Below are 16,767 nucleotides of genomic sequence, written 5' to 3' on the forward strand. Positions count from 1 at the left end.
AACGCACGGTGGAAGACCGCCACTCGTCCAGATGATTGGGATGAAACTTTAGTTTGTGGCGGGTTGTACGGTGGTGAAAATCAGCAGCAGGTATCAATCCGAACAATTCCTCAGAACACTCCCCATGATAAATTCGGTAGAAGATGCACAGAGATGCAACATCTCTGCGCAGCTTCAGTGGATCAAGTCGGACAGTAAGGCGTTGACTATCGATAATTCGAGCCGCCCGACTTTGAATGCGGTCTAACGGAAGGAGTTGGTACTGTGGCGCTCCTGCCCACAGGTGAGAACAGTATTCCATATGCGGCCTGACTTGGGCTTTATATAATTTCAGGCGGTGTTCTGGCATGAAATATCGTCTCACCCTATTGAGCACTCCTAACTTCTTGGAAGCTATCTTAGCCTTCTTCTCCAGATGACCGCAAAACTGGACGTCGCAAGATATATCAACGCCCAGAATTCCTAGACTCGACTTTTTATCAAGGGAAGTGCCCTGAAAGTGAGGAGATACGACAAACGGCGTCTTTTTTGCGGTAAACGCGCAGACTTGTGTCTTTTTGGGGTTAAATTGGACAAGATTTTGTTCACCCCAGATCGAAACTTGATGGAGTGAAGTTTCGATTTCAGACACAAGTCTATTCCGGCACTCATCGGTATGTGCCCGCGAGATCCTTGCATGACCGGTATATAATGTATCTCCTGTACTGTCGTCTGCATAGCAATGAATATTACTTATCTGTAACATATCATTGATATGCAGAAGAAACAGAGTCGGAGATAGTACACAGCCTTGCGGGACACCAGCATTCAAAGGTTTTAAATCAGAGCATGCTCCGTCGACTACGACCTTAATGCTACGTTCCTTGAGAAAACTGGCGACCCAAATGCACAGTCTCGCAGGCAACCCAAATGAAGGTAGCTTTGAAAGCAGCGCTCTATGCCACACCCGATCAAAGGCCTTCGCGATATCCAGACTAACTGCTAAGGCCTCTCCCTTACTCTCGATAGCCACTGCCCATCGGTGTGTTAAGTAAGCTAAAAGATCACCGGCCGAACGTCCCTGTCGAAAGCCGTACTGGCGATCACAGATCAGCTGGTGTTCTTCTAGGTACCGGAGCAGTTGACGGTTAATGATGGATTCCATAACCTTCGAGAATAAGGAAGTGATAGCTATGGGCCTATAGTTAGCTGGATCTGAGCGATCTCCCTTTTTAGGGATCGGATGCACCAGAGCAGTCTTCCAAAACTTTGGGACTATGCCCGATGAGTAGCTAAGCCGAAAAAGACGCGTAAGAACCGGAGCCAACTCTGGAGCGCACGTCCTAAGCACAATTGGAGGAATACCATCGGGCCCACTCGACTTATGGATTTCGAGGGAGAAAAGTGCTCTACGCACTGAGCTATGCGTGAATTTAATGTCAGGCATAGAGCTCCTACAACACGTGATGGTCGGTGGTGATTTCTCCCCGTCATCCAATGTCGAGTTTAACGCAAAGATGGATCCAAGAAGATCGGCCTTTTCCTTAGCGTTCTGGGCCAACGAGTCATCCTCCCTGCGCAATGGTGGAAAAGATGACTTACAGAAATTCCCTTGTGCAGCTTTGGCAAGAGACCAGAAAGCTCGAGTTCCAGAGGGCAAACTAGCCAATCTCTTGCCAATTCTACTAATATGCTCTGACTTCGCTGTGGCTATAACTCTTTTGAAAGACCTAGAGGCAGAGTTATACTTCTTTTTAAGAGCACTGGTGTTAGGATCTCGCGACGCCACACCTTTAGCCCAGGTTAGGAAGCACTCCTGTTTCAGACGAGATGTTGTTCTACAAGAGGCTCCATACCAGGGCTGGGATTTCCCGCCGACGGGCACCACAGAGTTAGGAATAAATAATTCCATTCCCTGAAGCACCACATCAGCAATGGAATTGGCAATGGCGTCGGGATCATCCAGTGTGAAGCAAACCTGCCTCCATGGGTAAGATGCGAAAAAAATCCGCATCTCATCCCAGTCTGCTGACCTGTAGTGCCAAACACGACGTCTACCCGTGGAACGTGGTGGAATCGGACTCATGAGAGGCACCTCGCTCCGCACTAGACTGTGATCCGACGATCCAAGCGGAGCTTCGACGGAAATCACATAGTTGTCTGGGTGGGTGGTCAGCAGAAGGTCCAACAGTGAAGGTGAATGGTCCAACACATCAGGTATTCGCGTAGGCGAGGAAACAAGCTGCGTCAGACCATAAGCCAAAGCAAAGTCATGAACAGATCTTCCCGCATAGTCGGTTGTACGTGAACCAAGCCATTCGGTATGGTGGGCATTAAAATCGCCAAGAATCACGACTTCAGCGGAAGGAATCTGTTCGAGCAGGGAATCTGTAGCCATTTGGACGTGCTCAATGAGTTGGTCGGTTTCGATGTTACCGCTGTGGGACCTGTATAGGCATGCATAGACGCGAGGATGGTCATTGCAGTCTACGCGTAGCCATAAAATGGACAGGTCCGTACCTTCAAGAGTTCCAAGGCGGCGACAGCAGATATCCTCTCTGACATACGCGCATACACCGGCACGCGAAACAAAACAATGTTCAAGTTTATAGCCCGGGTACGTCAGGTATGAAGTTTCGTTTGGAGAGGATATCTGTGTCTCCGTTAGAAAGAGCAATGCCGGCCGCGCCGTTTCTAGGTGGTGGTGGACAGCGTTTAGGTTAGAATGTAATCCCCTAATATTGCAGAAGCTCACATTGAGCGAAGGGGATGCCGTAGAAATTTTGCTCCGTTTGCCCTTGGTTCCAAAGAGCGGAATTTTGCCCCCCCCAGAATACGCAGGGCAGCCCGAGCGTGGTTGCTCGAGAGAGGATTCTCCAGCAACATGGTTACTGGTACCTCCCTGGGGTATGTTATTTTTTTTTAATTCCACTGCCATGGTTGCGTGTTGTAGGATAGGGGGACGGGGTTGGGGAAAGGATTTTAGGAATAGGAAAGGGATGGGTATGGGATGGGTATGGGATGGGCCTCCGGACTCCCTCACTCACCATACGGAATGTGATCGCACTGAAAGTGCAACCACTTAGCGTCGGTATTCTGTGAGGGTGTGGTACTTCCCCGGTCATTATATTAATATAAAAGTAAAAAAGGTGCCTAGACAGCTTTCTTAAGACTAATTTGGGCAACTCGTCTTAAGAAAGCTGTCTAGGCAGGCCAGGTTTACAGAGAAATACCCATGAATGTAATGTTTGTGTACAATAAAGTATAAATAAATAAACGTCCGTTGCGTTGTCAGTTTATTATTTTGTTGTTTAAACTCAATAATAAAATATCGTAAACTATTAATATGCCGCTGGATAAAGTAATAACAGCTCGTGGAATGTCTGTCTGTACAAACGCTGCGTTTGTTTTGTTTGTGTACAGATTTAGATATGGTGCATCAACTTGTTTTGAAACTAAACGTCCTATTCAGTCCAATATAAATTATGCCTTTATTTTTATGAGGTAATATTATTTTTCAGACTTGTTTCTCGTTCAATATAAATTGTAAAAATTGTAAATTGTACTCTATACAACTGTATCTTACATAAGTAAAATTTTATTTCTTATTTATTTATGTATTAATATATTATAAAATATTAAAAATAAACATTAAAAGAGGTAATATAATATCGTTATTATTCATTGAAGTTATCTGCTTTCGCCTATAATATTTTTTTTTTTTATTAAAGTATTTATAATATTATGACAGTGAAAAACCAAACCTATGTTATAACTTTAGCGTTATGCCAGCCACACTATGCCAGCTCACTAAGTACTTTCTCTCGCTCGTTATGGTACGGTTCACATAAAAGTTTGCAACTTTATTTGTCCACGAGCGTGGTCGCTCTAGCATGTATGGATGCAATCGCTGGCCCATCCTCGTGGTATGATTTTGAAAAGAGGAAGTTTTTTATACCACTTAAACAAGCAAACAAGCTGATGGAAAGTGATAATCGTCACCTATAGACATGAGCAGTAGCAAATGACATAACAGTTTAACAGTACTGTTTCGCCCATGATACCCCCCATGCGTTGCCACTCCTGAGAACTCAAATGTTATTACTCTGTACTCTGTAAATTCACGCCATATCCCACCCTTCAAACCGAAACACAGAATTAAAAAAAAAAAAACAAAACAAAAAACCGAACATAGAATAATAATGTATTTTATTCTCGAAATTTCGAAGTGTCTTTTTTACCTTCAAATTTTAAAATTTTAGTTTTACATTAGGTATTTCAAAATGACTTTAAAATAACAATAATAAAATAACTCAAAGGTTGTCTGGAAGAGATTGCTTAGCAATAAGACCGCCTTTTGTACTACACTATACTTGTTGAAAATTGTTCAACAAATCCTGTTATGTGAGTGCAATAAAGTGTTAAATAAATAAAAATAAATAAATAAATTAATAACACTGACTTTAAGTATAAATAATTTGAAGTAATAATTACAAGACACGTGCATCCAGTTCAGATTTTTTATTAGGAAAGAGAGAGAGAGAGAGAGAGGGCACTTTTGCCATTACATTTAATTGATCGTGTTGTGTTGCCAACATTACGTATGTTATTCGTTTTATGTCATAATAAGAAAATGTGAAATTGTTGACTTTTTACTGATCATAAAGAGGTGGCTTAACTTCCGAAACACTATGTATCTGTCTATAGACTATAGTGATAATAGAAATTGAACGTTATTCCTGTCGCCTCCGCATCACTGTAGCCTCGACAGGGCATCAATCAGCTGTTGCTGAGTGCCAATGTTTGCTGCCAAATGCCAATAGTACCAGTAGTATTTGGCATAGCTCTCTTGGCACGGGGCAAATTGTAGGAATTGGTCTTTTTGTTGCCACCACACAGATAGTGTTCTTTATTTCGTCAGCTAATTGGAGTTACGCCACGCGAGGTTTGTGATTTTTTTTATGGATCCAAGTGGAATGGTAACCCTGCTCGCGCTATCGGTATACGCTGATGAGGCATCAGTGAGAGGCGATAGGTGAGGACGGAAGCAGGTTAGTTAGTTGTGTTTGCATGGCTGCGTTTCGGTTTGAAGGGTGGGATATGGCGTAAATTTACAGGGTACAGAGGAATAACATGTGAGTCCTTATGAATGGCAACGCATGGGAGATATCATGGGCGAAACAGTATACTCTGTTATGTCCATGGTACTGCTCATGTCTATAGACGACGGTTACCACTTTCCATCAGGTGGGCCGTCTGACTGTAATCTCACCAATTCTCGTGATTCTGTAATATGAAGTAGCTCTTCAAAATACAAAAATACTTAGACCTCAACAGAGAGCTTACTTCATAAAGATTTGAAGATACAAGGATTACCTTCTGCGACTGTTTTTAACCCCAGTAGGTTTTAGGCTTACAAATGTTTAATAAATTACTATTTATACCTAATATCTATATTCCATGTGATTTTCCTTCAAGGAAATATGAATACTACTCATTATTTTGTGAACTTATAATAACGGAATGTTAACATTTCTTCTTTTAAAAAAACGATTGGGAATCTATGATGTTATTTATTTTTTTATTTATTTAACTCTTCATTGCACCATAAACAAAAATATACAATGACAATTGAACAATTCAAGTGAAATACATTAACATAAATATAGATTGAAATATACATAAAAAGTTACAAAAGGCGGTCTTATCGCTAGGGCAATCTCTTACAGACAATCTTTGTTTAAAGGAGAACAGATAGTAGCGGGTAGGTGGCGCAAGAGTGAATTAATAATTTTTTCGTGAGTAAAATACAAAAACCAATAAATAGTGTTAAGGAAGGAAGTGTCTCGAGATATCAACACATACATGACATTCTTGGCATTTCACATATTTAGAGGTAAGTTACAATGATCTCTTATCGACAGGAAAGATTCATGTTCGTGAAAAATAAAAAATTGAACCAACCTTTTTCTTATGCGACTTCTTGTTCATAGCGCGTGTCCCGCCGTCTGTAACAAAACACGAGTTGAGTTGTGTAGGTCGCGGGACATCAAAGTCTAATGAGGAGCAGCTGTCCGGCTCTAATCTCACACGTGGGACCATTTATCCGGTATAACACTACCACTGTAGATGACAATCGTACTGATTTCAGATAGTTACGTGTAAAACTGGTACATTAAATAAATATTTATAATAAATCTTCATTTAACTATCACTATTATAATAGTATAAAATAATATTTTTTATTATTAAACTCGTTTAGATGTTTAAAGATGATTAATTAACAAAAATATATATAAAAAAAATATGTTTACAAATTTTTACATTTCTAATTTCTACGTGTTTTTTTTATACAACTTAGAATAGCAAACAAGCTGATTATTGTTTAACCTATGATACAATGTGTTGCCATTTCTGAAAACCAAGGTATTATGCCTCTGTACCAGGTAATAGCCATGTTTTTTAATTCAACCGCCAAGTTCCAAATTCAGGTGAGAATAACGGACAAGAAACTCGGCTGTTCTTTTTTCGAACAATATTTGAATTTACAATAAAAGTTGAAAGGATACAATAACAATCACAAACCTCATATTGATAAAGACTACAATTGGTTGCAGTATTCTTGAATTATTATAGAGACATAGTATTATATATTGAGCGTTACAGAGTACATAGCGTGCCGCTCTGAGCTTTTAATTTATTAGTCGCACTATACCTATTTTTAACTATCAGCCTATTGTTAGGAATAAAACTGTATTCCCAGATTCCGATTCCTCGGAGTATTTAATTAAATGTGACTACTGTTTGACGAATAAAAATGAGGGCATCATTCGTGTACCACTATTAAGTGATGTTATTTCAGCTGACGATGTCGACACACACACATTCTTATGGTGTCGGTTGTATTATGTTAAATTAATTCAGATTCCGGTCCAGCGTGTTTACAAAATATCCACTGAATTTTTCGTGGTTCCATAAAATGAGACGTATAATTCACATATGCTAAAATATAATGTAGAAATGTTAGCGTAATTCTCTAAGACTATATATTACAATACATTGAACATTATACATAATGAGAGTTTTTTTTTTTTTTTTGATGGGTGAAAATGGTATGGTAACCCCACCTGCGCTAACGGGATACGCTGGCGGAGCACCAGTGAAGGGTGATAGGTGAGAATGAAAACAGGCCAGTTAGCCCATCATGATGAATTCATCAGGAATTAACCATGATAGTTTCCAGGGGGAACCGCGAGGAGTTCGACCTGGTTGGGTATATTGCTAGCAATGGGATTCTCAGTCGCCATTACTAACAATCCCTTTCCCCCCACATAATGAGAGTTTAATTAGAATCTAAAAAACTTGCGGCTTCATTTCTAAGAAAATTTTTACAGGATCGACATAGGAGTGAACCTTATAAGTTGCATAAAAAAATATATCTATAATAACAATAATAATTAAAATGGCACCATGGACCAATCACCATGGAAATCTCAGAAAGTGCTGTGTTAAAGATACCGTGGTCATCACTAACGCAGCCATGCAAGCGTGGTCGTTTTAGGGTTCTAACACTGGTGGAATAGCGGTAATCATGCATAGATCATCAAGTCGTTTGCTTGGACACCTCTGTCCCATTCGTGTTTCTACCGTGAAGTAGTTATATTTGCATGGCTGTGTTTCGGTTTCAAGGGTGGCCAGTGAATTGCCAGCAAAATTTACAGGATACAAAGAAATAACACCTGAGTCATCAGGAATGGCAACGCATGTCCATAGTACTACTGCTCATGTCTATAGGCGACGGTTACCACTTTCCATCAGGTGGGCCGTCAGCTTGTTTGCCGTTCTAAGTTGCATAAAAAAAAAACGACTTTTAGACAGTGTCTTTCTGTATAATCAAAATCCGTTCAGAATTGGCGAGGACATCGAATTGAGAAAATTTCCCTTTTGTAAGCCACTTAAATACTTACTACAATAAGAGACGACGTCTTTACTATTGTGTACTTGTCCTTGTGTTTACAAGCAAACTGAACAAGCACTGGGCTAATCACATAGCTGGAAGAACCGAGAACCGATAGGGAAGATATATTATTGAGTGGCGACACCGTACGCCCTTTTTCTCCCATTATTTGGGGTGACGATTTCAGATGCATTGCAAAGAGTCAGTGGATGCAGGTGGCTCAGGACCTTTCCTTCTAGCTGTATATGGGAAGGGGGTGGGCTATGTCCAGCAGTGGACAGATAATGGCTGAGATTATGTTAATGAACCGTTTTAGGACTCTATTGTAATTGACAAGGACAGATAATGGCTGAGATGATAATAAACTATTTTAGGATTTTTTTGCGATTGAAAATGGCCATATAAGCTTCTTCAGTTTGGTTTCCAGTTTCATGGTGAACATTTAAATGTAAAGGTCATATGTATGTCACATATTAGTAATGTCATTTCTTGGAATATTCATAATATCTGGCGTGAAACATCACAGGCCCACTTTACGAGCGCTCTGAACATTCATAAAGGAACAAAGATGTTACGACACTACACGTCCTTCTACACTAGATACTTCAGCTTTCATTTCAACCAAGACAATTTTGAGTGTGATGACAAATAAATAGGTATAGGTAGGTAATATGGATACCAATCCGATATATATATCAAGAACAAGTAATTAAAAAAAATATTTAAAAAAATTTCTTTGTAATCACTGCCAGCTGGTAGGGTGCCTGGGATACTTGCCGCATTTCCACGCTGAATAGCAATGGAAATGCGTTGACCAAAGTATAGGCCAGCCTTCTGGTCACCAGACCAGAAACCAGAGGTTTCCACCAGCCGGCGTGAAATCTCTTTGAGAAGAGATTATATATATTGATCCATATATTGAGTTCTTTTTGACATTGATGGCAATAAAAGGTCCTCACCCATTCGATATCACCCATATCGGTTGGATATCTATTTTCGAATATCTTTAAAGTGTGTTATCCAATATGTAAATTCAAGGTTTCTCCGGTTAATTCTAGAAATAATAAGCTATTTAATATATCTTTTTCACACACGAATTACATGAGTAATTTCTTATAAGGGTTATTCTTCTTTTTAATCTACAAAAAGGTGTTTATATCAGTTAAAACAAATATATATTAAAAAATTATCCGTATTATTTTATTATTCATGTTTCAATATGTACTGTACTAAACATGTAATGGCTATACACGTTTAAAATAAATAATAATTTATATTTTTCAGACTCTTAAAAGAGCTGTAATTAAATAATTAAAGAATTGCTGAAAATCAGCAGTTCCTCTCTTTAGACGTATTCAGAGAAGATGTAAACTTATACAAAAAACACGTGAGAGAGGATCTTTGCTCAAATTTTTTTATGCAACTTAGAATGGCAAACACGCTGACGGAAAGTTGTAACCGTTGCCTATAGATTCCGTATAATTAAAGAGGAAAAATCAGTTTTAAAAATGTTAATTGTTATTGTTTTATTTTTTTTTTTCATATTAATCGTCTGCTCTCGTTCATTTGATGTGTTAATTTATTGTGGAAACTTTACTGATTTATGTTATTGCTGTATTTAATAGTTATGTGTTTTAGGTATTGTATGTTTACCTATTAAATTCAAATAAAAATAAATTATAAAATATTATTTTTTTATTTAATATTTTTTTGCAAATGGCTCAGGACCGTTTCTTATGATGGTCTATGGGGGAGGCCTATGTCCAGCAGTGGACGGATAATGGCTGAAATGATGATGACGATGATGATGATGATGTGATAAATATTTATACATGAACTCAGAGCAGCTAAGAGTCTAGTGTGTTGTTAGCGACTATAAAACATATGCTAAAGTGCCTCATAATATTTATAGAGCTACGGATATTTTAACATCAATTAGGAGAAGTGTGACAACGTTTATTAATATTTGTATTCATAGGTTTAGGAAATGGGAACAATATAATTGTGGATACAACGCAACGCTTTGATGTGAGCTGTCTCCTTCGATATATTACACAATTTATAATATAATATTTTAGAGACTCTTTATAATTATAAAATTGTTTCCACAAAAAAACTTATCATATTGGGTTTGCTGGAAGAAATCTCTATTGGAGATAAGCTCGCCTTTGTGCACTGTTATGTTTGTTTTTACATTTTAATAACCTTTTGTATACAATAAAGAATAAAAAAAAACAGATTTCGATTGTGTAAAAACCAGTCACAGATTTTAATAAAATTTCTATAAAACCAATCTGTAAGTTTATTGGTTCAGATAAAAAAAAAACATTTTTCCAAATCGTTTTACAACTTTTTGTATTAACAGGCAAAAATTCTAACAATTATTGTTTCGACTTCTATTGTGATCTTATAAGAGTAATTAAGATCGGTCAAAATTTATGTTTCTTAAATGTCTCCTACGAAATATATACAGATATCGTGTTAAAATATTTTACAAAATGATGAATTAATAACTATACTATAAAATTGTAATGAATGGTGCATTATAATGGGAAAAATGTAAACATATTGTCTGATAGGGTTATAAATATATTAAACATCTCACTCAAAATAATATACGCGTCGTTATACTACGAAGTTGCTGTTTCTGTCTTTCAGTGACGCCGAAAGTAATGGTTTAAATATTTGTAGTAAACAGTAAGAGATCTGTTTAAGAATGGAGTTCGTTGGCATACGATTAGCTCTGGGTGACTCCTTAATTGACCTAGCTTAAAGATAAAAGTATACCTAAGTAGCGTTTGGGATAGAAATAAATATAGTTGACATATTTCGGTCATGTGGAAAAAGTTATGGAAAACTAGCAGCTATTAGACTATAATCTAAGATTACATAGATACAGCATCGAGTCTCAAAAACGGCTTAACTTTTTGTCAGCGAATTTTCCGATTCTATATAATCTTCTATATAATTGCGCAAATAAAATGAGTTTATGCGTACGTAAAAGGTGCAGAATTTTTAAGAAAAAAAAAATGTAGATATAAAGGAATCACTAATGATTATTTATCGGGCAAATAGAAAAAGTTGACCCGCTTTTCTCGAAGCATTTGTGTGGAGACACTCTATCTAAGTAGGTATATAATCTAAGGCTATATACATTATAGCCTATAACTACTCGTAAGCTGGTTCTTAAGAATTCTTTTTTTTTTTTTACTTTAAATATCATAAAGAATTTCTTCTTTTTTTTAAGTAAAAGTAGGTAAATGCATTATAAGTGACCTGTCTTGCACGAGTTTCATTTCATATATTTTATATAAATAAAAAAATATATACATAAACATATACCTACTTAATAGCACACACACAACAGGAGAGAATGAAGTAAAAATATTATCGCATAAAAAAAAAAGTTTCATTTCATATATTTTCTTCATCATATTTTTTTTAAATCATATTTTTTCTTTGAAATATATGTAGATAACATATATTTCCATAGAAACCTTTGGTGCTATTAATTATTCTGTGGTGTAACAATAAGTGCTGATGTTATGGTTCACGCCAGTTGGAAACCGTCACAAACACGGTTTGTTTGTCTTCATGTTAGGTGTTTTATTCCTAAAAATAATAAACGCCACTGAGTATGTGCGGAAACGAGTCGTCTGTTTGATATTTATTTATTTGGAAATATTGCACGCATAAATAACGTCTGTTATTTTTGTATTAAAAAAAGAAATTGTTAACGACTATAATCCTAGATGGGGTAGCCAGATGTAATCTTTTGCTGACTGTTCCCATTTTGATAAAATTAGATCCCACTCTCCAGAAAATGTAATATTTTTTATTTAAAATTCTAGTCTAGTGTTTATAATCATATTTATCAAAGAAAGTTCATATGAAGGAATCAGGTATTTGCAATTTCTCCAAACAATTTTTATTATTTATAAATGGTTATTAGGAAGATTACTGTGTTTGTCGTTTGCGACATTTGTTTCGACTTCATCCGGAAGTTTTCTTTGGAAGTTCGTTAAATTTTAAAACTAAAAAGAAATGATATTAGGTAGGTAAGTAAAAATGCTCTGAAAGCAAACTAACTTCAGTCTTCCAATAACATTCCTTTCACTTAACACTGAAGTTATTTATGCGGATTTTTATAGTAAAAAACTATTTGAAAACTTTGTAAGTAAAATATAATGTAGTAACAAAGTAGGTATTTATGTAAAAAAACAAAATATAGTGTAGTAACAAAGTTGGTATTTATGTAAAATAACAAAATATAGTGTAGTAACAAAGTAGGTATTTATGTAAAATAACAAAATATAGTGTAGTAACAAAGTAGGTATTTATGTAAAAAAACAAAATATAGTGTAGTAACAAAGTAGGTATTTATGTAAAAAAACAAAATATAGTGAAGTAACAAAGTTGGTATTTATGTAAAAAAGCAAAATATAGTGAAGTAACTGTAATAAATAAAACACGTCCGTACTCAATTGTATATCTCTTTTTATATGCTATCAAAATCTTACCTACCTACATACAACATTGTGAAGTACCCACATTACAGTAACAAAGTAGGTATTTATGTAAAGAACTTCTTTGACTGAATACACTGTAATGTTTATGACCATAATATCTCTAATACTTTGCCATTCTCAACGATTATGGGGTAATGCATCCGTACGCTGTAATTTCATTGTCATATTCCGATAAAGTTAAAATTAAAGCCATGTTTTAAAAAAGTGTTAAGTGTAAAACCGAATAGATGTAAAAGACGGAAACAACGGAAAAAAAGGTCGTTGGATACTTTGAAAGATGATATGGAAAAGGAGTGAGCTCAGAAATGACAATTGACAGGCATTTGTGGAAGAAGAAGATATACTGCGTCGACCACAAATACATGGGAAAGGTAACGCATGCAAGCTGTGCTTGTATGATGAATTTTAATCATACAAGCATAGTTACTTCGCAGCAGAAACATGGGTGGGACAAAGACACCCAAGCAGATTTTTTTACAGTCTCCTTTTGGTCCCCTTACATCTTCATTAAACTGCATTAGCTACATACCACGAATATTACTTTTTTTTTATTTCTTAAGAACAAAATACATCTCTCTGTATGTAAGTATCCAATCTATCAATGAGGAGATAAAATGCTCATGCTTGATTACAGATGGCTGTCGACGCGTGCTCCATCTTAAGGTATTTATTATTCTGATTTAACCTCGTTACTAATTCCATTAAATGTTTGAAGGCAAAGTACTAATGTAAATACAATAAAAATCAAATGGAGCACTGAGTCAACACTTAAGAATGTGTAAGAATGCGAAGATTTTTTTAAATAAATAGTCGAGATAATGATCGCGTCTAGAATTTGTCATTAAGGCAGCAAAGGAAGATAGGAGTTAAGATGATGGTTTTTTTTTTTTTTTTTTTTTTATACAACAGAATGGCAAACAAGCTGACGGCCCACCTGATGGAAAGTGGTAACCGTTGCCTATAGACATGAGCAGTACCATGGACATAACAGAGTATACTGTTTCGCACATGATACCCCCCATGCGTTGCTATTCCTGAGGACTCAGGTGTTATTCCTCTGTACCCAGTAAATTCACGCCATATCCCACCCTTCAAACCGAAACACAGCCATGCAAACACAACTGCTTTACGTTTGAAACACGAATGGGACAGAGGTACCCAAGCAATCGACTTTTGTACAAAGTCTCCCTCTGGTATAATCATTCAGTAACAATTCTGTGTATATTTTGATATATTAAAAAAAAAACAATGGAAAATATCACAGTTAGCAGTTTGGAACAATTTTGATAAATGTTTATTGAACAAATAAATTATAGTAAAAGAGTAACAAGTGATTTTAACATTTTGCTAAGTGCCAAAAACCAACGGCATCAATTACTGAAGTACCTACAAAGTAGTAAAATATAGAAAAATAAATATGCTCAGCTACAGTTAGAGGCGTTTGTCTCTGTCGACTGTCAATGCTATGAACATAATACTTTCCCATCAGACCAGCTTTTCAACCGACTTCAAAAAGAACAAGGTTTTAAATTCGGTTGTTTTTTTAATATTTTTTTTTTATTTTATAATATTTATTTCTTTATATATTTCTCATAACTCCGTCAGTTGTAAACCAACTTGGATTTTTTTTTATCTGAAAGGATAAACCTACTCGCTGATTGGTCCTTTAAAAATTTAATTAAAATCGGTTTAGCAATTTAGTTTCTAATCTAAATAACCGGTTTTGCTACAACTGAAATCAATTTTTTTTCGCGAAACACAATTTTACTGTTTCTCTTAAAAAAAAACATGGATACAATTTCGAATACGTATAGACAAAAACTATACATAGTTTATTTTGTTTATTTTGTATTTAGATGCTTGTACATTTCTACCTTGTATTACCTATTTAAAACAAGGGGCCTACCGTGAAACGTAATTCCGAAGTTTCGTTTCTCAAAGTATCAATGTATGAAGAAACGTGTTTATATCGAATTCGAATAACCGTAGACAGAGTAACATTTCGATCGTCACGAATTTTTCCTTTCTTTGTATTCCTTTCGTGAAATGTCGAAAACAATTTTTTTTTTAAATTAATTATAAAAAAAAATTACGCCATTTTGACAGCAATTCTTTCATATTATGAACAACAAATACGTGTTTCGTTCGATTCCGAAATTTTGAAGCAACAGCTTTTATGGTACAGTGGAGAGGATACTTGGTACATATACACACAAGAAATATATTGTTACATAAAAGTTAGACATTGAATTCAATTCTCGTTTCGCTAAAATTAGTAAACAAACACACTGGCACTCTATTCTGTTTAAAACAAAATATGAAAAGAGTATCCGATAATACCCTTTCATATATCTTAAAATAACTTTCATTAAATAAAAAAGATGGATTATGGAATTTAGATTTCATAATATTTTATCTGTCTTAAAGATTCATAAAGATTAATCTTTAGTATATGTAGGCTTGTTTTTTATACAACTTAGAATGGCAAACAAGCTGACGGCCCACCTGATAGAAAGTGGTAACCGTCGCCTATAGGCACAAGCAGTGTCATGGACATAACAGAGTGTACTGTTTCGCCTATGATACCCCCCATGCGTTGCCATTCTTGAGGACTCGGATGTTATTCCTCTGTATCCTGTAAATTCACACCATATCCCACCCTTCAAACCGAAACACAGCCATGCAAACACAACTGCTTCACGGTAGAAACACGAATGAGACAGAGGCACCCAAGCAAACGACTTTTGTACAAAGTCTCCCTCTGGTAAGAGGGACTACACAAATATCTACAATAGGTCTACATAAATACATAATAATTCGAGTTTGAGATTCGGTTATGTTTTATGTATTATTACCATTTCATGTATGTGTTTATTTCATTATATTAATGATTCTGGTAGCCATGAGCAAAATAATTTTTATTTTACGTTAATTATTCATGAAATATTTTACGTAGTCTTTAATATTGGAATACCACCTCCCGCATACTATTTAGATGCAGATCGCGTAATGTGTGATTGTCTGGCGAGCTGCACTTATTTTCAGAGCGTACAAATGTTATTTTCAGCCTCAAACAAGTCTGTTTTATAACAGTACCCTTCGATAGTAGTTTAGCAACGAAAGTGGAAAATTAAAAAAAAAAGATACTGATGGCTGCACTGCGATGATAAAACGCTCGCTTCACTCGAACGCAGTCGGTACTTCGACACGGACATAAGCGAGTTATGTAGCGCGCATAGTACCAATCTTGACGGCATATCCAAACATTTCAATCAGTCAACAAATCAAAATCATTTATTCATTAATCATTCATACATGTACATAATTCTTTTAACTCCTCCGTCCAATTCTATAAGCATGGAAAGAAACTTGACTATTACTCACTGAACTACTTTAATGACAAGCGTGCATGGTGTTTATCGATCATGCGCAAGCTTTTAACGACCGTGTAATTTTAGACATACTACATTTAAATAAATACACATTTTTTTATACAACTTAGAATGGCAATCAAGCTGACGGCCCACCTGATGGACAGTGGCAAACGTCGCCTATTGACATGAGCAGTACCATGGACATAACAGAGTATACTGTTTCGCCCATGATACCTCCCATGCGTTGCTATTTCTGAGGATTCAGGTGTTATTCCTCTGTACCCAGTAAATTCACACCATATCCCAATCTTCAAACCGAAATACAGTCATGCAAACACAACTGCTTCACGGTAGAAACACGAATGGGACAGAGGTATCCAAGCAATCGACTTTTGTACAAAGTCTCCCTCTGGTGATAACACATAATGTTAACAGAGATTTAAAAGAGTAACTGTTGAATTTCTTACGGGCTCTTCTCAATAGGTGACAACTTTCTGAACCTTGCAGTAGATTTAAAAAGAAAGATGACGATTTAAAAGTGCTTGTGAACAAGTCGATAGATAGTAGATAGATAGATAGATAGACACTCTTTATTGTTTCCTCCAAAAGATTACAATAGTAAACTTATTATAAATATAAACAATTACAAGAAATAATCACAATGAGAAAACAATGGGCGGCCTTATCACTAAGAGCGATCTCTTGCAGGCAACCTTTGGATGGAGAGGAGTAATTATAAACAATAGTAGAATTATTTGTAGACAATACAAATGTAATCGAAATGTTCACACAAGTAAGTATATGCATAAATCAAATCGTGGCAGTGGATGCACCGACCGCACTTGGCAAATGCAACGACACCACAGTCCAACTTATGCATTCGAGTACAGATTGCATGCTAAAATGAGGCTATATTTTTTTTATTGGT

General features: G+C 36.1%; 1 protein-coding gene across 1 annotated transcript in view; it reads right to left on the bottom strand.

Moving 5' to 3' along the window:
- LOC113516051 (SET domain-containing protein SmydA-8-like) overlaps window positions 1–16,767 on the bottom strand; it is a 42,978-nt gene that overhangs the window by 23,459 nt on the left and 2,752 nt on the right. Inside the window, exon 2 of the mRNA XM_026900394.3 lies at window positions 5,944–5,987. Within this exon, the coding sequence (XP_026756195.1) occupies window positions 5,944–5,970 (27 nt within the window). The 5' untranslated portion in view covers window positions 5,971–5,987. The remainder of the gene's footprint in view (window positions 1–5,943; window positions 5,988–16,767) is intronic.

Source organism: Galleria mellonella, unplaced genomic scaffold, assembly GCF_026898425.1.
Source record: "Galleria mellonella isolate WM207_F2 unplaced genomic scaffold, CSIRO_AGI_GalMel_v1 utg284, whole genome shotgun sequence".
Taxonomy (NCBI): Eukaryota; Metazoa; Arthropoda; class Insecta; order Lepidoptera; family Pyralidae; genus Galleria; species Galleria mellonella.